Raw genomic sequence first — 19,551 nt, 5'->3', positions numbered from 1 at the left:
GTTATTTCCTTCACTATGTTTTTTGATGTAAAATATAAGTATTAATTTAATATTAAAATATATATTTAAGCTTTAAATATATTTAAACTAAATGATAAATTGTTAAAATAAAAAATAATAATAACAAATGATATAATTTTTAAATTGTAACACTTATCAATTATACATATTACAAACACTATTATAAAATATAATTAAAAAAGAATGCTGTTTAATTTTTTTAAATTTATAAAAGTAAAATGATAGCAATAATTCAAGTACTTTTATTAAAAAATCAAAGTTTTTAAAAAATTACAAATTGAAATACTAAACTCTATATTTGATTAAAAAACTTGGTAATAAAAATAAATAGTAATAATTGTTATTGATTAGACATATTTGATTAAAAAAAATAAAAATAGTAATAATTATTATTGATTAGACATTCATTTGTGAGGTGGAGGATAAAAATAATTATTTTTTAAAAAGTTAATCCACTTGTCACAAATGTGGAAAAGATAAGATTGTAATTAATGCATTCATAAAATTCTTATAAACCAATGTATTTGCAAAGTGTTGAAAATTCTATATTAATATGTAATGAAATTTTTTTTTTTTCCCTTACTATTTTTACTCCCCACCAATCCCAATAAAGATAATTAGGTTTTTTTTCATATGTTAAAATCATAGAAAATAGGTCGACATTACAAATTTCTGTATAGACAAAAAAATATTTATCTGCCATTGGTAGGATGGAAAAGATAGTTAGCATTTATTTGCATGTGACCGATGCATTAGTATCCTTGCCAATGGCAGGAACTAATAATAATAATAACCATATTTAGACCCTCTCTTCATCTCCTCAGTGAATTTGAAACTATTTAATGAAGGGACATTTGTCTCTACATTTTCTGCCCTTCAATTCATGGAAACCACGTATCGACGACCAGGGAAAGTTTGAACAGCTCATGGATTTTAAAAAATGGAAACAAGGTCTCTGTCATGACAAGTTTTAATAATAATAAACCAGGGGCAAAAAGCACATAGGACTTCAACATAATGCTTGGAAAGAAAATCCCTCGATTTCGACCGCCAAACTAACCAGAATATGATTGGACTTTCGAGTCCGGCCTTGTCGTTTAGCGTCAACAATCTTAACATTGCCGTCAAATATTCACAAATACGCTTGGAAAATACGCCAAGACTGTCGTTTCCCGACTCACTCTATGCTCGTCAATTCCAACGGACAAAACGAACAAAGAAGCCGTCAATTTATTCAAAATCCTGACAGAGTGCCAACAAGGTTTTATTACAGCTAAACATTAGCTACTCATAACCTCGGAAAACAATAAATCGATGCATTTAATATGGTCCAAACTATGGGTGAATGTAGGAACATTGGGGGAAAAGAAGCGCAAAACACTGTGGAGAATAGAGTTCTGGATAACGAAAGATCACTTGTATGATTCTTCGCGGATCGTGTGATTTTTGAGGAGATTTCTCAAGTGGGTGTCTTGCTGAAGGATAGTTGAAGTTGTGCCGAATCCATTGAGCCTGGAAGCTGAGGATTTGGTGGAGAATTGAAGAAACTGTGCGGGTTTTAGTGATTTTAGAAAATTTGTTCTAGTCCTGTTTGGGTAGGTCAGACTAATTGCAGACCTAAAATGGTAGTGAGGATGATAAAGTGGCGCCCCTGGCCGCCTATGTGCTCTAAAAAGTTTAAGGTGAAATTGGTGCTACATTGTTTAGAGGGACTTGTGATCGAGGGCGACTCTGACTCCTCAAAACTTGGGGTGAATGTGAAGTGGAAGGGGACTAAAGGCAATAAGCTAGGATCTCGTTTTAGGAGGAAAATCAAGAGGAATTTTAGTGGCTTGCAGTGTCTTGGGAGTGATGGGGTTGTGCAGTGGAACGAGGAGTTTGAGAATGTGTGTGTTCTTACTATGGGGAAGGAAGAGGGCGCTGGGTTTCAGCCTTGGGAAGTTTTCCTTGAGATTGTTCATGTAAGCACAGTTTTTTATTTTTATTGTGGTGTCCTTTTTCTTTTTCAGTTTCTCTGTCTGTCGTTTTAGATCTTTCTGTAAGATGAATTTCAATTTTATGAACCAGATATGGACATTTTCTGTTGGGAAACAAGTACCCAGTTGTGAAGAAAATCACTGGGGTTTGTCTTTACGTTAGCTTAGATTGCCGTATGATCTTAAATACGCTAATCCATTTTCAGTTTCTTTTCGCTTTCGATGCAACATTATTATGGGAGCTGTACTTTCAGATGACCACAAATGCAATACCCATACTTCGCAATTGCATTACTCGCTTTGTAACTATTGAGTACATTATCTATTGTCTAATTCCATTGGCGTTTGTTGTTTCTTCGCCGTTTGATATTAGTTGTTATAAGTGTGATGTACCCATTCTCTATTGTTGTATGGAGCAATGCAAGGTCTGTGCTAGTGAATATGGGTATTGTTATTTTATTAGGAGTTAGGCTAGGCAATTCGTGCTCAGAGGGCTTTTTGTGGTGTTCGGTGTTGTGTTAATGTGGAAGTTATGCGCTCTGTCGACATTTGCAAACATAAATTTCTGTTTGCCATTTCGCGTGCAGACATCCGAAGATTGTTACCTCTTAAGCTTATAGAATACAGTATAATATACAATACCCACGATATATTTTTAACATAACGTCAATGTAACATCTATGTTAATGAATATGGGCATTGTTATTGTGATAGTATTAATCTGGTTCAATTTGAGCTACAGCGACCTGTTATGGCCCATCTGTTTTTAATATAAAAACCCTTTTTGTGGAATATATGTGCTTTGTTATCATTTGAACAATTTTTGAACGACATCCTGTATTCATAACTTATGCTTTGTTTTTTATTGTGTTACTTGAACTTAAAAGTATGCTGATCAGTATCATGGTTTCCGTTTTCTGTTTTTGGTAAGACCTTTGCGTACTCTGTGATACTGAGTGTGGGCACTGTTATCCTGATAGGAATGAGCTAGGCTGGTCTATGTTTTGAGGGAATAAATATGGATTCTTGCCTGTTCAAAAAAGAAACATAAAAAAAAACCATATAAGCATTTAGACGTCGTTATGATCGAAAACATGAATTTCTGGGATCTTTTATATGCCAATATAATATCCATATTTTAAAGTCTCACTTATATTATCTTTAGGATTTATTGTAACTTGTAAGTATAAGAGTTTATAATTTTAAACGATCCAAAATGCAAATATCTCTGTTCTATCGTTACTTAATTCAGTGCAAGAATTGTGGCATTGAATATGGCCAATGTTATCTTGAATCTTTAGAGAAGATGGCTCATTTTTTATTTGTGTTGACAAGATCAACAATGCTCTTTTGGGGGGAGGGCCAATGGTAATTATGTCAAGGCGTACCAGTGCCCTTGAAACAGGGCCTTCCTGGAGGCTCAACTGGCTTCAGAAGGCAGGGGGATACAACCCCTTGAAGGAAGGGGAGGATATTGATTTATAGATCAAAGTGTGGAAGGAGAGCTTCACCAACTCGAGATCACTCGAGTGCCCCAATATTACAAATTGTGAAATGCTCAGTAGGTTTGAAGAGTTCTAGGTGCAGGTTTAGGATTCTTAGAAAGGTTTTAAATGTTCAGAGATTGTGTAAAATAAAAACAAACAAAACAAATAACACATCATTCTTAGTAATATGATATTTCATATAATAATACCAAGTTACAAAGTTGGAAACGTCTTTATTTTCTTGGTAATATGATATATTATATAATAGTACCGATTTTCAAAATAGAAACCATCTGACCAAGAAAAATCATATATTATATTTATACACAACTTTATACTTACATGTGTGTCATAAGTGCTCTAGGTCCAGGATTCTAAAAAAAGTTTGGAATGTTTAGAAAGTTAGAAACTAGATAGAAGAAAAAATATTTAAACAATGTACACATTTTTCTTAGCATTCTAATACAAACTTCAAAATAAAAAAGCATCTGCTGAATAAAATTCATAAATTATATGCATTCACAACATTATCATATCATGTGACTATTATGTCCTGCTCTAGTTGTGTAAGATGATTGTGCTGTGAGTGTTGTCCATGATTATTTGGCTTTGGTAATGTGGTGGACGAGTTGGCTTTTACTGAATGTAAAGATTCAATGACAGTTTGATGAACTGGGTCAGGATGTCTCATCAGCTGAAGAGAAATGTTATAGTGCAAAACAAATATATAATTGCAACGGGAGAAGTTGTTTGTCTTCTTACCTGAAGAGAAAACAGTGCATTATGATGAATATTTAACAAGTATTGGGGAAGGGTGGCCTTCTCCTCAATAATTAGCAGGTTTGTTAACTACATGGCAAGTAATATAATATACCACAAATAATTACATAAAAGTACAAAAAGACATATTTCCTTGTGGTTCATATGTTCATGAATCATACATTTCAAGTATATAATACAACTCATGCAGCGGCACTAGCATTACATAAGACAAATGCCAAAATAAAAGCCTCTTAGATGATCTAGATCTAATTTGTTAGTAGGAGCATCAGAAAAGTAATGTCAACTTTTTTGTATTTTTTTTGGGTATATCCTATTCAGAATTGCTATTCAGTGCTGCAAATTATCAAATCATCAGTGAAAGTATGGTGTATCCAAAACTGGGCCAGTTTCTTTTGAGGATCTCCTCTTAAAATTTTGTGTTGTAATATGCAATAAAGTTAAGCTAGGATTGGGTTTGATTGGAATACTAAAATTGGGTTTGGGCTGAATCTGGGTTACTTCCTGCCAATTTGTTCAGTAGAGCAGCAAACCTTCAGATTGTCTGAGAAAGCATTGGTTTCTGAAAAATGTGCCAGTTTCTCTTAGAATCAGGTGACCTGGATCTGTTTCTTCTTGTAGGACAAAATTCGTGATATGACTTGTAACAATTGGCAGTGATAAATGATAATGAAGCTGTAACGTGTGGTCAATGAATCAATCCTGCTTATGGGTTGGGGGCTCAGTCAAATTTTTTTTGGGGTTCCGTTATGTTCATTTTGAATTTGTTTATATATATACAATATTATAAAGTATCTAAGTTACATATATATTTACTAAAAATTATAGCTAAATTAATTATCAAATATATTAGGTTGACAAATTACATTCTCAAAAGTTGTCTATTTAATTACCGTACTTATACATCGGAGATGTTAATATCAAGCGTGAACAATACAAAGGTTAACTAGGTTAAGATTAGGTTGTTTAAACACAAATTCCTCTCTTAAATACCTTACTGATGTTTTGCAAGTATAGTAAAGGTTTTCACAACTTAATAGAAAATGTAAAGTTTTCATAAGTAAACAGAATTTCGTATTTTTCATGGTTGTTTGAACTTTTGTATGTATTTACTATTTTATATTGGGTATTTGGTCACCTGACTTTAAAAAAATGTCAACGTATTTTTAAATTGCAGGCTTCCTGACATTAGCAGAGAACTCCTGCTCATTGTCCTCTTCAATGTCCGTGGGGTGTAAATATCTGTCTCTACGCTGGCATCCTTCTCACCTCCTCTAGTGCCCAATGCTCTGCAATTTCTCTTTGTTGAACTCTCCTTTTGCCTTAAGTTGAATGTATAGTTCCCAGGATATATTACTCTACCTACTTTAGCCACAGAGAAACAGTGCTAGGGCTCCCATTTTTGCCTTCCCCAATAAAAAAAAAAAGTTTTAAAAAACATCACAAAGATGTTAGGCTCGCTGCAAGTTCCTGGGAATTCCTCCAGGTTCCAAGTTGATCACCCAGGGAGACATTTTATGCTTCATGGCCTAATTCGCCTATCTTGTGCAGATCAATACTGTGATGCCTTTTTATGCTAATGGCCAATAAATATGACTGCCAAAATATGTGTCTGTTGCCATATTCAGTTTTGCATGAGATTTCAATGTGGGCGTTGTTTGGTACTGGCAAAAATATTTGTAATTATCAATCAACCATGTGGCCACATGTTATTGCTCTGAGAGTAATTGACGTTGATGCCTATCGTCAAATCCCTGCTATGAAGGTGTGAAGTCTGCCCGCTAGTGGGAATTCACCTAACACAGGTAATGGATTTGGTCCAGTGGTCTAAGCCGGTAGTGGTTACCTAATTATGTTCATGATTTGGAGTAGGCATTTGTTTGGCCAAACTAGTCTCTTCTGTCCATTCAATTGGCATCAGTCTAATTCAAGTATTGTTGTTTGGAAGAATAAAATGATGCTCAATTCCACTGTTGCCATGGCTTGTTATAGAACCTTGTCACAACACACTAATAGGATCAATTTAGTTATAAGGATAATGAATTCATTTTTAAGGTTGCAAAATGTGCTCAATGGTCAGTTGTTATTTTTGTAAACACCTGCATGGTTAGTATGTTTCTGTCATAGGTGGTAGACTCTGAGTCAAAAAAACTTGGGAGACCCAAAATTTATGACTCACAAAAACTTAGGAAAAAACTCAACAACTTAATAAAATTGCTCGAGTTCTCCTAGAAACACATTTTGTTTTGTGAAATTCAATGATAAAAGTTAAAAGATATGGCACGAGTCCATAAATGATCACAGAAATGTCTTCTATTAAATTTGATTAATTTGAAATCAAATTGAGTACAAAATTGCATCATGATTTGGAATCTTGACGTGATAGATATTTGACAATTATTATGAATTTATAATCATTGGCTTTGAAAATCATTATCATAATTCATACTTTGCATAAAGCAACATTTTGCCCTTCCTCTTCCCTAATTTAGTGAAAAACTTAGGAGAGGTTGATGTTCTATTCTTTGCGGTCTGTTATGGCTCTTTGCTCATCGTAGAAGACTGTTTGTTGCTTCAACTCGACATCCGTCTTGCCAGTAGTTGACAGTAGCTCCTATATATCTATACTGTCCAATTCTATATCTCCTCTCGTTGTAGTCACATCCTCTATTGCCTACCTCTCAAAATAAAAAATGTAATAACCCCTTCTGGCCATTCCCTTATTTTCCCCATTTTTTTTATTCGTATATCTTTTTGCCATATTTTTTCCTTCATATCTTTTCCAATGCATTGATAAATATATATGAGTATATTCATAGAGTTGCGTCATATATATATATATATATATATGAGTATATTATATTATTATATTAACTATATAAATTATATAAATTATGTAAAGGCTATTATAATATTATGTAATCTTAAATTTTATGATGAATTACAACTATATCATTATTAAACATACCCTAAGATCATTATATTAAATAATGATATATTATTATACATATTTAGATATATCCTATATATATATCACGTATATTTAATATTATTTATCTAATTTATTATAAATGATATTTGTATTTTAAAATAGATAATAATAATAATAATATTATTATTTTAGTAATTTAATATTTGTAATTAATCCATAATTCCTATTAAAACCTATTGGGGACATCACAATCCTCCCCTCTCAAATTTGCTTGTCCTCAAGCAATTGATTTGATCCTCATTAATTCATAATCTGGATTCATTCTCTTTCCTGCATGTGTTAGGCACTTGCAAAGTAGACATGTTATTAAACAATAGCATGTACAAGAACATATGATTGAAGACAGAAAGTCGACACAGTAATGCATGAAGACGTGATGCAGACATGGCATAAACACATGGATGCAGGAAGACACAAAAAAGACACAAGGCAAACACACTGATGCATGAAAACATGATGTAGACACATAGTATACATGTTAGAATCTAGCTTAAAAATTGAAATAAGGAAAGGGTAAGGAAATGTTTTACCATTTTGATCGTGAATGTCATGCTCCTTTTCCCTATCTTGAAATAAAAAGTTAGATTGAAGATGCATATTTTCTATAGCTAGTACTATAATAGGGTGTATTATTTCATAGTGGATGGTAGATTTACTGCGGTTGTGAGTTTAGACACGCTCAGCTTGGGGCTCCCTCAGACCTTAGTACATATTGGGATTCATTTTGCCCCAACGCGACCAATTTACTCCTCCCTCTGTGCACACTCGCTCAGCTTGGGGCTCCCTCAAACCTCAGTTCATATTGGGATTCATTTTGCCCCAACATGACTAATTTACTCCTCCCCCTGTGCACACTCCCTATTCATCCTATGACTAATACAAGAGTTCTATGATCTTAAATTTATAATTGTACATTTTATTTATATTTATTATTACATGGTGGAAAGGATTAAAATCCTATATAGAGATGTCAAAAGATTATGTTTCACTCTTGAATGACCACATTGGTCTCCATGAATATAGTTTCATTCATGTAATAACCCTTTCTTTAGAATATATATCTACTGTTTAAAATTAGCATTACACCTATTATAAATTCATAATACCTATTGCTATATATAAATGAAATAAAAATGATGATGAGACATATCTTATACGATGTTCTTTGACATACCTTTCTAAACTTCAGCGATGTCATTAATCACAAAATATATTTATTATTCATATGGTGTTACTACATTGGCAGCATATGAACATTTCCACTCGATTTATATTTTTGAAAGAAAAGAAATAGAGGTCTCATATTAATTCCATGATTTTCTTTATTTTTTTTTTTGGTAATAATCCCTATTCGTTGAATATCTTCCACTTGGATTTGATGTAAGATTAGTTAATTTGCTGCCGATATTTCTATTTCTTCCTTATTAGTGATCTAATTTGTTTAACAATTAGGTGGCAAGAATTCCCTTTTATAACCGAACCGATAGCCATTGACTTGCAATGGCTAATCCTTAATGATTTCAACCTTCCACCGAAATTGTAATAAAAGTAACTTCTCCGAACTAAGGCAAGGCACAATTTGAATGCGTTGTTTCATCCTGTCTCACAGTATTAAAAATCTTCAAGAATGCTCGTCAATGCATTGTCGACTGTATCTTCTAATTCACCCTTCCTGGGTCACACTATATGTTTATTGTTTCTTAGCCTTAATCCAAAACACACCGTATGTCTGATATACGTGGACTCGGGCTCACGGGCTTAACGTTCTTGTTATTGTGGCTGAAGCTCCTTTCAAGGATGGTACTTTGCCGTGTCATGCAACGTTATTTCCTTATCTCTTAAACCTGTTTGCTGTTTAATTCCATTCTCCTTCTTTTTAACTTTTCAAAAGATTGTTGGATTATATGTCTACAGACGCTGTGGCCATCTATGCCCTTGGTTGGATAGCGCACTCGGAGAGCTGTGCAATGTTTGGGATATGGGCTCCGATATTGCTTTCTCATTTGGGTGGACCTGATTCAATCAATGCACATTCCACGCAAGACAACGAGTTCTGTCTAAGACATCTACTGACCATACTATATCAGATCTCTATTCGAGAACTCTCTCGACCTGGATATTTTGTAATTGTAATTTTGATCATACTTAATTGTAGTAGCTTGGATGGTGGTTATCTCTGTAGATAGTTATTTTTTTTAGAGGATCATATAGTTGATTGATATAGGTGAAGTTCTACTGATATATCCTTTTCTAAAAACGATTTCAGCACCACCATACGCAACCCTTTCCAGTAACTTCCAGAATTCAAACCACTTCATTTTCCCAATATCTTCAATCCCTTTCCTAGACTACCTGAAGCAATATTTATTGTACCCATGCGAAAACTAGCTACCACAAATATTTACAAAGACTAGCCTTGTATGAAGTGTTAAAGCTTATTTTATTCTAGTTGCAGTCCTGATTGGCCACATTGTTCTCCATGTGTGAATGAACTATGATTTCTCTGTATTTAGGTTGTCATTTGAAGATTGCATCCACTTCTGATACAAGTCATCAAACTCTAATTTTATTGTGCAGTTCCCACTGGCACTACTCTTGGAAAATCTCATGGTTGATTACAAGTAATCACGAAATGCTTCTCCGTTTCTTAACTTTTACGGAATGCTGTCAATTCATGCCAATCCTTTCTTGGGCCATTTTGACACTTAACAATAGAATACAGAGTGCGTGCAGTTGAAGTTTCTGTTTGATCTTTTGTTCTCGAAATCAAGCGGAATGGCATTCAGTAAAGTGGGTACATTCATGCGCTTGATCAACATGTGTCTGCTGGGTGTATTTGGGTTGCTGATTTACAGCCAGTTGAGAACACTGATATCAGCGGAGGAAGAGATATATCTGGATTGCAAGGTAGCATAACCTTCTTTCCAGGGTAGCGTAACCACAAACAAAACAATCTGATAACCTTCTTTCCAAAGATTCCAATCACTTATTTATAGGATGGCAGGATTATTGCTCTGATATCATTTGTAATAACCCCTTCTAGTCATTCCCTTATTTTCTCCAATTTTTTTTATTCATATATCTTTTTGCCATATTTTTTCCTTCATATCTTTTCCAATGCATTGATATATATATATGTATGAGTATATTCATAGTCGTGTCCTTTCATATTAATATTAATTATATTAAGACTAATTATATTAATAAGATATTTTATTATTTTATTAATTATATATTATTTTTAATGATTGTATATTATATTATTATATTAACTATATAAATTATATAAATTATGTAAAGGCTATTATAATATTATGTAATCTTATTTATTATGATGAATTATAACTATATCCTTATTAAACATACCCTAAGATCATTATATTAAATAATGATATATTGTTATATATATATATATATATATATTTTAAAATAGATAATAATAATAATTATATTATTTTAGTAATCTAATATTGATAATTAATCTTTAATTCCTATTAAAACCCATTGGGGACATCACATTAAATAATGATATATTGTTATATATATATATATATATATCACATATATTTTAAAATAGATAATAATAATAATTATATTATTTTAGTAATCTAATATTGATAATTAATCTTTAATTCCTATTAAAACCCATTGGGGACATCACAAAAAATCTCAGTTTTAGAAATAATGAGGGCTTCTCATCTCACCCTATCCAATTGCCATAAGGATCATTACCATTGAAATCTATGACCTTTATTTTGTCTTCTACCCTTGTGTGAATTTGAAGGACCTTTATTTTGTCTTCTACCCTTGTGTGAATTTAAAGGATGTATTGCACAAAGACAAGGCTAGTTTGAGTAATTTGTTTCTCTGCTTCTTGTGGGTGGCCTCAAAAACTCCAACTACACTCACAATCTGATGCACAAGGTTGGCACAAAATATAGTGGGCTAATCTAGATTTGAGGTATTTGCACCATAAATCTATTAACTAATAATTGGAAAAATAAAATATTTAAGAGTGAGTAAACAAACCACATTTTATCATATTACTAATAGTTGTAAATTTTTTAAATTGTAAGATGCAAGTGATGTAAAGACTCCAATTTATGTTACCTGTTGACTGATTCGTTATTTTTTCAGACAACTAGACCCAAAGAAAAGAGCTTAAGATCAAATTTATGGTTGTTCTTCTAATAGTTAGAAATGGACCCTTTGGCCCTATCCATGGCCTCATAAACATATCTTGTTGATCACCGAGGGTTTTGACACCTACAATTTACAAATTCAAAAAAATTGAAAGTAAAATTGCACATTTATAATAAAAGAAAGATTAGTATTAGAAAGAAAATACTCAATTTGAATCTTAAATGGATTTTTTAAGGTTACCTTGATGATCTTTGCAGCTATTTGTACAAATTTTTTTTTTGTCATAGGCTATCCTTGCTACCATCTCTTCTTTAGGCTTCTTTGAGTATGACGAGTCTAGCCATGCTCGACTCACAAACATTTGTTTCAAGGAAGTCAGTAAACCAATAATGCTTTGCAATATTAGGAAAATCTTTGCAAACGTTGTGACACCCAATCATACCAAATTTTCCCCTTCGGTGTGATCCTTCATCAAGCTAATGCCCAAAGGAAATCGTAAATAATTTTTCTTTTTCTTTTTGCATCTTCTACAAGTGGTCTAAACCAATTAAGTTTTCCTATGTCCTCTAGACGAAGGTCAATGCCTTTATTTCACTATTTAGATTTACTAAGAAGTTGATAAAGGTTTGATTTTTTGCCTACCCATCCATCTGAAATAATCGTGCAACCATATTTTGCCATTGCTTATTTTGTTCTTGCACGACTAACTTTGCCTGCTTAGTTGATTCTTGAGCAACTTCCCACTTGAGTCTTTCCAATAAAGTGCCTTGTAGTATTTTCCTATATTGTCAATGCAGTTACTAAATTCTGCCAATAAGAGCTGCGTCCGCATTGAAGGTAAGGTTGAAGTTATAATATTGTATTTATTAAAATGGTCATCGTAGGTGGTTCTATATTTAGATTCAGATATTTTTAGTGTTCAAGTCCACCAATTTAAAAATTTTAGTGACGTCTGCCTTATAATTTTGTATTTATAGAGATTTCATCTCCTCAGTTTAATGTAATCATTCAGAATTTTTGTTTTTAATAATTTCATGGTATCAGAGCAAAAACTTTCTTGGATATTATTTATTTATTTGTAAATTGTAGGTGTTGAAACCAAACACAATTTTTTGAAGTGAAAAATTGATCATAACCAACCATAGAATCCAAGACAAGGATCGTAGAATATGAAACAGATAAATTTTGAGAAGAAAAAATATTAAAACCCTCCCATAAGGGAGTCGTACTCAAATCGGATCCTGGTCTGATACCATGAAGCTTCTAATTTATTCTTCCCCACGTGTTTTCCAAACACGAATGATAGAAAAAATTCTCTCCCAAACAATTTGCTCTGATACCATGAAACTTTAATAAATGGACTTATAATTATATTAACAATACTCTTAAATAAAGTTTACAAACACATAATAATGTAGTCTATAACTAGACTAAACTAAGGAAAACTAAAAATGAAGCCTAAAAGACCATTAACTGAAGTTCTAGAATACCGAACTAATTATAGCAAGAACCTAGGATACTAAAAATATTCTATTAGAAGTACCAAAATTGGCATGTCCTATCTACTTTATGCACTTCCCTGCGCCACCCTTTGCCTTCAATGACAGATGTGCTTCAAGTATGTTTTTGGGTACAAAAACTCGTGCTTCAAGTATGTTTTTGGGTACAAAAACTAGGTGGTGTGTGTGTAGGCAGTCTACTTGAAGTAGATGAAGTGGATGTTGATGTGCTTCATATGCGTGGACCATGATGGAGCTGACAATGCTATATTTTCATATGTTTTGTTTGCAATTGAGAACCATGAGCACTAGCTATGGATGTTGCTATGGCTACCCTTGTCTTCGCCCATTGTAATTTTTCTTTTTTGTCAATGCAAGGACTGGATTCATCTCTTGTTTTATCTCTTTTCTAGTGTTGGTACAATTTGGCATCATTCATCTCTTGTTTTATCTCTTTTCTAGTGTTGGTACGATTTGGCATCATGATGAGTAATGCCTATAAGATGATATTTGAGGTGATTGATGTTTCCATGCCATAGTTGTAAAATCCCATGCAAACAGTTGCCCCAAGTATCAGTTCCTATATGATATATTTCCATGTAGGACCTCTAGTTCTAGGAGGATGAACTCATGTAATGGGCATTGGTTGGGCTGGGCTTGAGGTTGATGTTGAGTGGGAGTCTGATACTGAGGCCAAGGTTTCTTTATATACTATTCTATCTAACCTATGAGTACAAAGTACAGCATTTTAGTTTTTAAATACAAAATATTAGCCTAAACTTAACATACATTATTATAAACTAGTATAAATTTAGCCTTAAATTACTATTAATCAACAGAGATTAGTTTAATTCAGCATAAATTCAATATAACCTAATCATTTTGTTCCCAAAAAGGTTAAAAATCCAAAAATAATGTGTACAAAAAATAGTGAAATCATTAAAATAGTCAGAATAAATGTTGTTTTTTGGAAGTAAAATTCCAAATTTTACCAGGTTCTAGAAAATTATGAATTGTTTGTAACTTAGATGCTAGATTTTAGCAGCTAAAACGAATTGAAGTGATTGCAAAAAGAAAAATTGCTAACCTGCCGTTGAAAATTTTCAAACTTGCCCCGAAGTTTGCCTACAGGCTAAAACTCTTTGCAATCAGTTCAAATGGATGAAAGAGTGCTGTGTAAAGAAGCGTAAGGGCTTTTCCTGCATATTTTGAGTTTTTCTGTTGGACTTGTTGAATTTCTGGCGAGTTTCCACCAATTGATGAGTTTTCTGCCTTCATTACTTGCTAAAGCAAAAATTCGGTGAGTCTGCGAACTACAGTTTGTGCCAATAGGAAAATGGCTGTATGAGTGACAAAGACATCATACGAATGGAGATGCAATATAATATTTTCTCTATTTTTACCTTTATGGTTTGGGATAACACTTCTAGGACTGAATTTTCAGGCTTGAAAGACGACAGGGAAAAGCCCCTAATAATGATTTGTTAGGACTTAAAATGCAAGTTGTAGCCTATAATGTGTCCTCTAGTCGTTGAATGATATATCTAAATAGTTAACTGCTTCACATACAGGTAACAGTCTATGGTACCAATGAGTTTAAATTTTATTGTATATAATTGTGAAGTATAGCTGAAAGAGTAGGTGTTGTAACTTGGTTGATTCTTGTAACAGTAAGCCAATGCTAAATAATTATTCGTCTGGCTGTTGCTACCTACTTGGCAGTTGAGTTTTATATAAGGGTTTTGAGTTTTTGGTATGACAAATTACTTTGGTCAATTGTAGATCCTCACTGGACATGGTTTCTGATAACTATATTTTATGTGTGGAGGAATGGTACTAGGATCTGTTACAGTGTCTCAAGTTCTTTAGTTTTAAAGGCATGAGATATAACTGGTAGATTTTGGCATTTTGTAAATGGAGTGATGACCAGCTAGAGAGATTTGGATAAGATACTGACAATTGCTAACATCTTGTTCAAAAGATGCACCCTTATGATGTAATTACCTGGAACTGCAGAATTCAATTCAAGAACCAAAGATAAAGCCTTTTACCATAGGCACATCATTACTGAACCTTGGAGAGTTTGCCTCGTCTGCAGAAGATGCAAAACAAAGCACCAAAATAGCTGTTTCTTATTGCATTGGAGGAGTGACATCTGAAGCTTTGTTTTCTGTAAGATAATAATCCATCTCTCATTTTAATCACTTTCAACTTTATTTGGTAAGGGTATCATTTGATATGTTCGTATTTAAAATAGCTGGTTATGTGCCATAGGCCCTAAAGTGGTAATTGAATTTTAATATTACAGTTTTGAGATTGTGAAAAGTAGCTTCACAATGTCTTACCATGTCTGAATTTTATCCCCTTGTGCCTGTGCCTATGAATGATTTTGCCTTGGGCTCCCCACTCTCTCTGTACGCTTCCCCTTCTGTTGCAATTTTGAAGAATATTTTTTTGTCCTCCGTAGCATTCTTAGTAAGCCATGGAAATATTATTTTAATTTGTACAGATTACCATTGAGTTTATGGAGCTTCAAACATCTCAAGAAGCATTGGACCCTGTTCCCAGGCTTTTAGTTCCATCTCTGCCTTTCATTGGGGTAAGTTTGCTATCAGATAAAGAAGATTTCTCTGCTTTTAAAGCAGGTCTAAGGAAGGTGAAGATTTTGAGAGAATATGTTGTAGTGGGGAGATCAAAGAAAGCTTCTGAAGAGGAGGAAGGAAGTGATGAGAAATTGTCTCCAAGAAGTGAAGAACATGAGTCTACCGACATGCTCGATTCAGATTCTATTGATGACTGTGGGAAGGATGAAGCTGAAAGTACAGATGGGTCTGGATTTAGGAAGTCCTTCAGTTATGGAACTCTGGCTACAGCCAATCTCGTAGTTGAAGGTGTTCTCTATATGGATTCAAGAGAAGATGAAGGTGGAGATAATTGGATGATGAATAGTTTACCAAGTACGGAGCCCAATACTAAGCTGGTTGAGGAACTATCTTTTTCAGATTCTGATCACGCTGTTCCTCAAACATCCATGCTGAGCCTACTAACATGGAAAAAGAGGAAGGTTAGTTTCAAAACACTGAAAGATAAGGGAGAGCCTTTATTGAACAAGGCATATGGAGAAGAAGGTGGAGATGATATTGATTTTGATCGTCGACAGTCAGGCTTTCCTGTACTATCAATGACTGTGATGGTATGTTTTCTTGCTTCTCCTGATTATGGCAGTTTGCATCATTCAAAATAATTATAAAATGTGAAAAGCCTAAAAAGGGATAGTGTTTAATCAAATGCATTGTTCTATAAAAGCTAAGATTGGATTGTGTAAAAATATGGCTGGAAGCATCCTTATTTTAGTTTGGCATATTGCACAATTTACTACAAAATGTATTCTCTATTCCTCATCTCATGGAACTTTTTGGAAATCTCAATCCATGATGTTTTGAGATCAATATTTATTTGTCTAATGCAGCATGATAAAGATTTTACTGGAGTAGCATCATACAAAACTGACTGTTCAGACTTTGGAGCTGATAATTTTACGATTGGCAGCTGGGAACAAAAAGAATTGCATAGCAGAGATGGGGAAATGAGTCTATCTACTGAGGTGTTTTTTGCTTCAATTGACCAACGGAGTGAACGTGCTGCAGGCGAAAGTGCATGTACTGCTTTGGTAGTTGTTATTGCGGATTGGTTACAAAAAAATCCAACCTGCATGCCAATAAAGTCACAATTTGATACATTGATCCAAGAGGGATCTCTAGAGTGGAGAAAGCTATGTGAAGTTGAAGCCCATAGAGAGGGGTTTCCTGATGGGCATTTTGATTTGGATACAATATTACAGGCAAAGATACGGTCTTTATATGTCATTCCTCAAAAGTCATTCATTGGTTTCTTTCAGCCTGAAGGCTTGGGAGATTCATGTGAATTTCTCCAGGGAGCAATGTCATTTGACAATATCTGGGAAGAAATAACAACTGGCAGTATCAAGGATAGTGAACCACAGATTTACATTGTTAGTTGGAATGATCACTTTTTTGTCCTCAAGGTGGCAAAAGAAGCATATTATATAATTGATACTCTTGGAGAAAGATTGTTTGAGGGATGTAGTCAGGCATATATATTGAAATTTGATGATGACACAGAAATGTACCAGTTGCCACCTAGTGAACAGAAAGTGAAAGATGACAAGAACACAAATTCAATGCCTGTCACATTGGACAGCATGAAATATCTGACATCAGAGAGAGCCAGTGATCTGGAGCAGGACCATGCAGAGTCTCAAGTGAAAGAAACAACACCATTGGAGATTCAGGGGAATGGAGATAATGGAAAGCGGCCTATTTGTAGAGGAAAGGAATGTTGCAAAGAGTTTATCAAAGGATTTTTGGCTGCTATACCTTTGAAGGAATTACAGATAGATATTAAAAAGGGCTTGTTGGAGAAGACCATGTTGCATCGCCGGCTGCAAGTTGAGTTGCATTTCACAGCTGACTCTTATGTGCACCCTTTGATTGTGTAGTAAAGGAATGTGGCAGCTGCTGCATTTAGGAGTCCTGAGTTCTTATGCCTAATTATGAAATTGGATAAGTATATACTGCATGCAATGCACAATGCAATTTTACTGACTTCATTCTTTCACTAGCGGTTGTGATTTCAATTCTTTGTTAACTACACTTAACAACAAAAAAACAGTTTTTAGTTTGACCTTTGTATCTTATAGTTTGACACGGGGATAACAATATTCTTTTCAGCATGCCTTGGAATAGTGCTGGATAGGCTTGGATACCATATAGTTTTGGTTTATGGTAGCCCTAGAGAGGTCTTCTGCAATCATCAAGTAGACCAAGGCGCACCCTCAAAGGTGTGAATGGATTTTTACATGATAGCTTTTGGTTAATTTATTGTAAATTATAGACTTCCACATGTTTTAAGTTTGTGGACTTAATTGTAATATTTAAACTGGATGTAGAAGTCCTGGACTGCCTCAAGGGAATTTGTATGAAGTTGGAAGTAACTTTGTAATCCTGTTGCAAGACCTTATTTTGTGTTATCTATTTTTATATGTTGCTGGGCTGCTCCGAAAGCCAGGCAAGATATGGTAGTTGGATTCTGGTTTCACTGTGAGATTGCTCATATTTTAGGTCCTTTCTATGTTTTTGCCTGTTGCAAACTAAGAGTTCTCCCCAAGTTGCCGAGTACTCTCTATTTTTTCGCTGGGGAGTACTCAGAATTTTAACTCTTGCGATTTTACAGACACAAAAAACCATGGGTAAAAATGTTTATGCAGGTAAAATTCTGGTTAAAATGTGTTTTTCACATACTGTTTTTGCTATAAAACTACACGTTTTCTTTTTCAAGATGTCAATTTTCACTCAAATACATTTTGTAATTGAATTTTACAAAACAAATATGTTTTTTTAAGAGATGTTAAAGTTTTGGCGAGTTTTTTCCGAGTTGTTGCCGAGTTGAAAATTTTGGACTTGCTGAGTACGCTCCTACCTGAGTCTGCAATCTATGGCTGTGATATTGTGCTTGTTCCATGCACATTGATGTCATCAAATGTACTATGTGGAATGAAAGTGTACTTGTAATGACCCGTATCTATAGGCCACTAAACAAAACCCTAAATTTAATACACTGCTAAAATATATTGCTGAAATAAAAGAAATAATAGTGCCAATGTATTCATTCAATGAAAATCAAATGTTTTTACAAATGATATGGCAAATTTTAGCACCAAAATATTATGACATAGCTCATTATAGAGAAACCCTAACTGGCTGTATACAATTGAGAACTTGTTGCAACTGCAGATTGAAATGAAGAACCTGGATTGATCAAATGGTGGAGATTGAATGTTGAAGATGATATGGTGAAAGTGCAACTCCACTGGAAACTCCAAACCAACAATTAAGCACAAGTGAAAGGACTGAAATATTCTTTCCACAGTTGCAATAATTCAGGTGATCTTTCACTCTCAAAATTGCGTACCAATTGAGAGTTTTTGTTCTCAATGGCCAATTGTGACTACTTGCAGAAACTTTAGGCTCCACAATGCACATCAGCAAAAATTCAATAATAAACCTTGATGATAGGCAATGAGCTCTCAATGTCTATTTATTCTTTTTTCTTTGATAGGTCGGCCTCCTCTTTAATTTTTCTTCGCTTCTTCTAGCAATCTTTAGAAGATTTTTTTAATTTAATTTATAAAGTTACCTTGTAATATATATATTTTTTAATTGATAACTTTATAATTAACTCCTTTAAAAAAAAGGGATATTACAGGTCTGCCCCTCCTAAAATTGCTTGGCCTCAAGCAATCTTAATGCTGGATGCTGAAAATCACTTCTCCCTCCCAAGTAGAATATTCAATAGGTAAATCTTTCCACTTAACTAGATACTCTATGATTACTCTCTTGCGAAGTTGCTTCTCTCTACTATCCAGAATGGATTTTGGCACTAAGATCAATTTCCCCTCATCATCCAAGGGAGGTAATACTATAGAAGGCATCACATTCTGACCCAACGTCTTTTTGAGGCGTGATACATGAAACACATTGTGCACTCTACTATCTGTGGGAAGCTCTAACTCATAAGCCACCTCACCAATTCGTTTGATGATCTTGAATGGTTCATAATAGTATGGCTTGAGT

At 33.9% G+C, this 19,551-nt stretch overlaps 1 protein-coding gene across 2 annotated transcripts; it reads left to right on the top strand.

Moving 5' to 3' along the window:
* The first annotated feature begins 1,186 nt into the window (after positions 1-1,186).
* Positions 1,187-17,920, top strand: LOC149533307 (uncharacterized). Of its 2 annotated transcripts, XM_089803673.1 has the most exons (4): positions 1,187-1,982; positions 14,915-15,070; positions 15,408-16,091; positions 16,368-17,920. In XM_089803673.1, the coding sequence occupies exons 1-4, from the start codon at positions 1,644-1,646 to the stop codon at positions 17,415-17,417; spliced, it is 2,229 nt and encodes a 742-aa protein (XP_089659799.1). In that variant the 5' UTR covers positions 1,187-1,643; the 3' UTR covers positions 17,418-17,920. The 2 variants fall into 2 exon arrangements, with proteins under 2 accessions (XP_089659799.1, XP_089659800.1); XM_089803674.1 differs by lacking the exon at positions 14,915-15,070 and having other exon boundaries at positions 1,371-1,982.
* The last annotated feature ends 1,631 nt before the right edge of the window (positions 17,921-19,551 follow it).

The sequence above is a fragment of the Cupressus sempervirens genome, chromosome 10, assembly GCF_028749045.1.
Source record: "Cupressus sempervirens isolate cs-2001-9-10 chromosome 10, ASM2874904v1, whole genome shotgun sequence".
Lineage (NCBI taxonomy): Eukaryota > Viridiplantae > Streptophyta > Pinopsida > Cupressales > Cupressaceae > Cupressus > Cupressus sempervirens.
This window is presented reverse-complemented; position numbering and strand designations above follow the sequence as displayed.

What these genes read in the sequence shown, in the direction of transcription:
- LOC149533307 (XM_089803673.1), top strand. Translation starts at nt 1,644, where the DNA reads ATGGTAGTGAGGATGATAAAGTGGCGCCCCTGGCCGCCTATGTGCTCT. An exon ending in CATCTGAAGCTTTGTTTTCT is followed by an intron (nt 15,071 to 15,407) that starts GTAAGATAATAA and finishes TAATTTGTACAG; the next exon opens with ATTACCATTGAGTTTATGGA. An exon ending in TACTATCAATGACTGTGATG is followed by an intron (nt 16,092 to 16,367) that starts GTATGTTTTCTT and finishes TGTCTAATGCAG; the next exon opens with CATGATAAAGATTTTACTGG.